The sequence below is a fragment of the Alligator sinensis genome, unplaced genomic scaffold (genome assembly GCF_000455745.1).
Source record: "Alligator sinensis unplaced genomic scaffold, ASM45574v1 scaffold1667_1, whole genome shotgun sequence".
Lineage (NCBI taxonomy): Eukaryota > Metazoa > Chordata > Crocodylia > Alligatoridae > Alligator > Alligator sinensis.
In genome coordinates, this window is record NW_005842504.1 from 701311 (window position 1) to 708300 (window position 6990).

The 6990-nt window shown below is 54.0% G+C and overlaps 3 protein-coding genes across 3 annotated transcripts in view; all 3 read left to right on the forward strand.

Annotated features, from left to right (window-relative positions):
* LOC102378153 (cytochrome P450 2G1-like) overlaps window positions 1-710 on the forward strand; it is a 16244-nt gene extending 15534 nt beyond the window's left edge. Inside the window, exons 10-11 of the mRNA XM_025213067.1 lie at window positions 23-164; window positions 505-710. Coding sequence (XP_025068852.1) covers window positions 23-164; window positions 505-710 — 348 coding nt within the window. The remainder of the gene's footprint in view (window positions 1-22; window positions 165-504) is intronic.
* Window positions 1-1456, forward strand: part of LOC112547873 (putative inactive cytochrome P450 2G1) — a 5305-nt gene extending 3849 nt beyond the window's left edge. Inside the window, exons 4-5 of the mRNA XM_025213036.1 lie at window positions 23-164; window positions 505-1456. Coding sequence (XP_025068821.1) covers window positions 23-164; window positions 505-710 — 348 coding nt within the window. The 3' untranslated portion in view covers window positions 711-1456. The remainder of the gene's footprint in view (window positions 1-22; window positions 165-504) is intronic.
* A 4858-nt stretch (window positions 1457-6314) lies between these two features.
* The window catches only part of LOC102378390 (cytochrome P450 2G1-like), an 18383-nt gene continuing 17707 nt past the window's right edge, over window positions 6315-6990 (forward strand). The window contains exon 1 of the mRNA XM_025213068.1: window positions 6315-6495. Within this exon, the coding sequence (XP_025068853.1) occupies window positions 6315-6495 (181 nt within the window). The remainder of the gene's footprint in view (window positions 6496-6990) is intronic.

Consider the following 6990-nt stretch of genomic DNA (forward strand, 5'->3'; position numbering starts at 1 on the left):
TGTTTCCACCTCTCTTTCCCAGGATACAGATGTCTCCACAGCCTTGGGCATAATTCTCCAGGACCCCAAATATTTCAAGGACCCAAAAAGCTTTCACCTGGAGCATTTCCTGGACGAGGAAGGCCACTTCAAAAAGAATGATAGCTTTCTGCCGTTCGGCACAGGTACGAGTGACGGCTCCATTCCCAACCCTACTGGGTTCGACTCCCCACTCAGACTCCCATGAAATAGGACACTGGAAGAACCAGTTCACTCCTCTGTGACTCAGTTGCCTCACCACCTCAAAGTGCTATGTTTGTCCTGGAACAAAAAGCATGTAGGTCTGTAGAGGGTGCGGCATTTATAGATTGAGAAGTGAGATGGGAGGCAGGTGAGCGCAGAATCCTTCCTCCCATCTCTCCTTAGCCAGAGACTTTCCAGGACTTATAGCTCAGGCAGGTCTCCTGTTAGATGCTTGCAGACTGGAGTTCATTTATTTGCCCGTTGCTCTGCTTATCCCTGCAGGAAAGAGGGTGTGTCTGGGCAAGAGCCTGGCCCTCATGGAGCTCTTCCTGATGCTGACCACCATCCTGCAGCGCTTCACCCTGAAATCACCAAAAGAGCCGCAGGAAATCGATCTCACCCCAAAAGTGAGCGGACTTGGGATTGTTCCCCCAAACTACGAGCTCTATGCCCTCCCACGGGAGGAAGGGCTGCACGACAGCGCCTAGGACATGGAACAGGCATGCAACAGGGCAAAGCACCTCCTTCTCCTTCATGTCTCCACTCCAAAATTTTAGATGGGCTGCTCCCAATATGCTGCACAGGTGTTGGTGTTCCCAAATCTTGTGGGGTGCGTTGGAGTGCTACAGGGCATCTCAGGACATGATCCAGGTTTGTGTCGCCTGACAAACATTGCTTGGTTGCGTAAAGGCCCTGTGATTTCATGAGCAACTTGCAAAGGACCTTTTGACCCCAAAATGGCTGATACACGCGTGTCGTTGAGGAGACCTCCCAAGCAAGCCCCTTCAGGCATCCACTCTGCCTACAGAAGGCCATCATACCCACAGTGTTTTTCATATTTCCTTTTGTCCCCATATTGCAGAAACAGCACTCCTGTCGGCCCTAAGACAGGCCAAGAGCTGTAAGAGTTTAAATCTGCAAGTCTAGAGGTCTGTGGAAAGCCCCAGGGTGCATCAGAGCGTGTAGAGTTACATCAAGAATATCCTGGGATGTAAGGATCAGTACCGGCCTCCTCTAGTAGATAAAAAATGTGTGTCATACATGGTACACACCTGAGAAGACGTTACTAACTTCACTAATCAGCAAATTGCAAAGACGCATCACACCAAACGTGAGCAATCACGTGTGAGCAATGATGTGAGCCGACGCAACAGAAATACACTCTGGATTTGTGTTCAACCCTGCACTATCCCTGCTGTCAGCCAGTCTGATCACTCGGCTGATAGGCTGAATAAAGTCTACACTGAGTTTCTGCTCACCACATAGCTGTCATGCACTTATTTAAAGCACGTGGCAGTACACCTAGCGGGTACTTGGGGCCAACAAGTGGACGGGGGTGGAAGGCAGATCGGTTGTGAGGTGAATATATTTTTGCAAGTGAAACACAAACCCTTGAGCAGGACTCCGCGGTACAGTTTCCTACCCTGTCTGAAAAGGAGACGGAGGAAGGGATCTGGGGTTCCCAGCTGGAGAAGAGAGTGTAGTTTGCTGGCTGAAGAAGGGGACTGGGACTTACTGAGAAGAAATTCCTGCTCCGGTGCTAGGGATGATCCCCTGGGCTTTCACCTCTGCTGAAATCGGTCTTTTCCTTAAACTTCTCAGCAGCTGCTGGCAAGTCAAATCAAGGCAAGTCAGTTCCAAAGCCACTGAGGCCATTGGAGCACCTTGCATGTTGTTAGTGTGGCGGGTCAGTAGGGGGCGCTCTTGCATCGAGCCACCCACCTCCCTGCGCCCACCCACCTTCCAGGCTCCGAGTGCCTCCCTGGGGTGCCTCCCGTCCGGCCGACCCCTTCCCTGGAGCACACCCGCTAGCCTGGGGTTCCCGCTGCCACCATCCAAGGCTCTGGACTCACTTCTGGCTCTGCGCACCTTGGAGAACACAGACCTGATCGTCCAATGGGTGCTAGACCCAATACAGGCACTTGGGGCACTTCCCCAAGTCAGGGGCTGATTAGGGAAGCCTCCCTTAGTCCACCGACCTAAGGGGCCTCCTTGGCATAATTTATACCCACCCCTCAATAAGTCTCCCACACCGGTCTCAAAGGAGAACTTTATTGATGACAGGGGGTAGGGCAGAAATAGGGTAGAGGGCACGCTGAGCATGCGGTTATGAGGAGGGAGCCAGGTTCAGATTCACCTGGGTGACCGCATGGCTAATGGCTTCCTTCTTCCTGGCCTGGGCCTTTTTATAACCTCTCTGACCTCAGCAGCCCGGTCCAATCGAAGCTGCCAGTGCTGGCCACAAGCCGACCAATCTAAAAAAGCATCACTGGCTACCTGGGCCGGTGCGCGGGGCTGTTCCCTCCCCAGGTGACCAGAGCATCCGCCTCCCAGGCACCAGGCTTTTGTTATGTAGGCAGGGAGGGAGATCCCTGCCCTGAGGAATTCAACAGGGCATCTCAGGACATGATCCATGGTTTGTGGCTCCTGACAAACATTGCTTGGTTGCGTAGCGGCCCCATAATTTCATGAGAAACTTGCAAAGGACCTTTGACCCTACAACGGCCGATACACGCGTGTCACTGAGGAGACCTCTCAAGCAAGCCCCTTCAGGCATACACTCTGCCCACAGCTCGCCATCATACCCACAGTGTTTTTCACACTTCCGTTTGTCTCCACATTGGAGAAATGCCAGTGTTGTAGGCCATAAGAGCAGTAAGAGTTAAAATCTGCAAGTCTAGAGGTCTGTGGAAAGCCCCAGGGTGCATCAGAGCATGCAGAGTTACATCAAGAATATCCTGGGATGTAAGGATCAGTACCGGCCTCCTCTAGTAGATAAGAAGCATAAGCTGTACATGGTACATATCTGGGAAGACATGTCGTTAGATAACTTCATTAATCAGCAAATTGTAAAGGCACACAGCACCAATCGTGACCAAGCAAGCGTGAGCAACAACGTCAGCTTCATGCAACAGAAATGTACTCTGCATTTGTTTAACCCTGCACTATCCCTGCTGTCGGTCAGTCTGATCGCCTGGCTGATACGACGAATAAAGCCTACACTGAGTTTGTGCTCACCAAATAGCTGCCCTGCACTTATCTAAACCATGTGGCAGTACACCTAGCAGGTACTTGGGCAACATGTGCATGGGATGGAAGGCAGATCGGTTGCGAGGTGAATATATTTTTGCAAGTGAAACACAAGCCCTTGAGCAGGACTCCTCGGTAGTTTCCAAACCAGTCTGAAAAGGAGACGGAGGAGGGATTTGGGGTTCCCGGCTGGAGGGAAGAGTGTGGTTTGCTGGCTGAAGAAGGGGACCGGGACTTACTGGTGCTAGGGATGATCCCCTGGGCTTTCACCTCTGCTGAAATCGGTCTTTTCCTTAAACGTCACAGCAGCTGCTGGCAAGAGTCAAGTCAAGTCACTGCAACCATGGGAGCACCTTGGATGCTGTAACTACCCTCCTGGGTTACTTGAATTGCTTTGCATCATTGGCGATTCTTTGGATGAAATGACCTGGTGGCACCCATCACTCCCAATGCACAGCCTCCACACGCCAGCCTTGCTGGGGCCCCTCCATCCTGTCCTGCTGCCCCACACCTCCATGTCCCAGCCCTCCGGTGTGTGGGCCAGGGGGTGGGTGTGCGGGGTGGGAGGATGTGGGGCCTAGGGGCCTTGTGCCCCCCCAGATTTGTGCACCCACCGCATGCACACGGCTGCAGCCTGCCTGGGTAGGCAAGGGCAGGACTCAATGCGAGAAGGCAGATTGGGGCAGTGGGTATCACTGCCGCCACGGCAACCAGAACCCCATGACAGCACGATGCCAGCAACGCGAGGAGTCACAGACAGGGAGGGGGCCATGCTGCCCTCGCGTTCTCCCACCGCCAGCCACCAGCGTGCTGGGCCAGAGCTCTACCCCGCAACCATGACCCGGCTGCCACTCGCCTCAGGGCACAGCTCTTCCCCAGAAAGGAGGGGGGCAGTGTCGTCTGTGCCCCCCCATCCCCCCAATAAATTACCCATTCTCCCCACTCAGTCCCCTCTCCCCCCACAGACTTACCTGTGGGGGCTGCTCTCCACACTGCCTGGCTGCCACATGCATCTGTGCATGCACACATGCACGTGGCACCCCTGCCTGATCACCCTCCTCCCAAAGCCCCCAGTACCCAGCAGCCCCTTGCAGGCTGGAACTCTGCCAGCCTGGAAGGGGAAACCTACCACTTTTCACATTTTTCTCCTTTAAAAGGGAATCCATTTTGAAAGTTTGCTCGGGACCCTTTCGTATATTCTTGTGCCCCACTTTTGGGTCACAACCCATGGGCTGAGAAATGCTGCCAGACAGCATATATGGGTGCAGAGGAGAGCCACACGCATGATGAGAGGGCAGGAAAACACACCTGATGAAGAGAGGCTGAGAGCCATGCAACTCTTCAGCCTGGAGAAGCGCAGGCTTAGGGGGGTCCTGGTGGCCACCTATAAGTGCATCAGGGTGCTCACCAGGATCTGGGGGAACGTCTGTTCACCAGAGCACCCCAGGGGATGACAAGGTCGAACGGTCACAAACTCATCCAAGACCGTTTCAGGCTGGACATAAGGAAGAACTTCTTTACTGTCCGAGCCCCCAAGGTTTGGAATAGCCTGCCGCTGGAGGTGGTTCAAGCACCCACTCAATGCCTTCAGGAGACATTTGGATGTTTACCTTGCTGGGATCATAGAATCATAGAAGTCGGGTCGGAAGGGACCTTGTAGATCTTCAAGTCCGACCCCCTGCCTGGGCAGGAGGACAAGTGGGCTCAAGTGACCCCAGTCAGGTAGGCATCGAGCCCCTTCTTAAAGCCCCCCAGGGTAGGAGCTAGCACCACTTCCCATGGAAGTCGGTTCCAGATCCTAGCCGCCCTGACAGTGAAGTAGTTCTTACGGATGTCTAATCTAAACCTACTCTCCAACAACTTGTGGCCGTTATTCCTTGTTATCCCGGGGGGCGCTAGGGGAAACAAGGTCTCCCCCAAACCCTTCTGGTCCCCCCTAGTGAGTTTATAGACGGTCACAAGGTCCCCCCTCAGCCTTCTCTTGTGAAGGCTGAAGAGGTTCAGGTCCCGTAACCTATCGTTGTAGGGTCTGCCCTGCTGTCCCCGGATCATGCGGGTGGCCCTCCTCTGGACCCTCTCAATGTTGTCCACATCCCTCTTGAAGTGTGCTGCCGGTTACTACTGCCCACGTGCAGCACCCTGCACTTGTCCGTATTGAAACGCATCCTGTTTTTGTTAGCCCACCCCTGCAACCTATCCAGGTCTTGCTGCAGTCTTTCCCTCCCTACTAGTGTGCCCACTTCACCCCAAATTTTGGTATCCTCAGCAAATTTAAACAGGTTGCTTTTCACCCCATTGTCCAAACTGCTGATGAAGAAATTGAACAGCACGGGCCGAAGGACCGAGCCCTGGGGGACTCCGCTGCCCACTTCCCCCCAGGTCGAATGTTACCCATCCACCACCACCCTCTGAGTATGACCCTTCAGCCAATTTGCAATCCATCTGACCGTGTGGGCATCGATGCCACAGTCGCCTAGTTTTTTAATGAGGATGCGATGGGAGACAATGTCAAAGGCCTTGGGATCCTATGATCCCAGCTGACTTCCTGCCCCTGGGGCAGGGGGCCGGACTCGATGATCTTCCAAGGTCCCTTCCAGCACAAATGTCTGTGAATCTCTCTATATACATACACACTCAAGCAGTAAGTGAATCAGATCAGCCACCTCTTGGCTTCCCAGCTAAAAAAAAAACCAACCAGGGAAGGTTCAGGATTTGGCTCCAGGTTCAAAGTAATGGCAATGCAGGTCTACGGAGCGAGCACGCGGGTCTTGCCAGAGGCCAGGCATTTCTTGTCCTAAGCCAGAGCGTAGAGCCTGACAAGCGAAGCGTTTGGGTAAACCAAAAGCAGAGGCAGGCGAAACCATCTCAGGGTGCCTTTCATTGAGATGTCATGCATTCACTCACTGGACAGCCCAGGATCTAGATCTGCCCACGCCTCAGTGCCATACAGCCAACTCCCCTGCTGCCTGCCTGGTGCAGCACAGATGCGCGCACCCAAGTACAAAGTGGATCAGATCAGACGCCTCTTGGCACTGCTCTTGGTCTCCCAGTGGTTTGGCGCAATGGAGCTTGGAGATGGAGCAATTCTCCTCCCGGCAGCCGGCACTACCTACCTGATCTTCTGGGAGCGGAAATGGTGGCAATGCCCAGGGAAGCTCCCCCCTGGGCCAATGCTGCTGCAGTTCCTAAGCCACATACTGCAGCTGAAGCAGCGTGGATTCAACAAGCTGCTGATGAAGGCAAGTTAGGCTGCCTCGCCCAGGTACTGGTTTAGCCAGGAGTCCTGCCAGCTCTTGCCCATTTCTGAATCAACCCACACAGCTCTCTGAGGATCTGGGTCAAGAGTTGCCTTTGCTCCAACTACTAGACTCTTCTCCCCCCTGCAGCCAGCTACAGAACCCAGGAGTCCAAACTCCCTGCCTGGCAAAGCCCTTCACCAGGGGCAGAAGGGGCTTTGCTGTAGAAGCGCCTTCTGCCCCACCTACAAGGGACCTAGAACTAGACCAGCTCTAAGCCCTCCCTAAGCCCCTAGGGCACTCAACACGTTACAAGAGCTTGTTTAGTTTCTCCGCCCTGCAACTTCTCCGAACGTTAGCACCATGGACCCCATGCCACTGACACCGAGACAATGGCTGTGGAAGCTGCGAGTGTGGCCCTGTCTGAATCGAGGCTAGTAAAAAGAGCCACAGCTATTTCATTCAGCCTTTCATCATTCCCAGAGCAGGCTGGGGGCTGGAG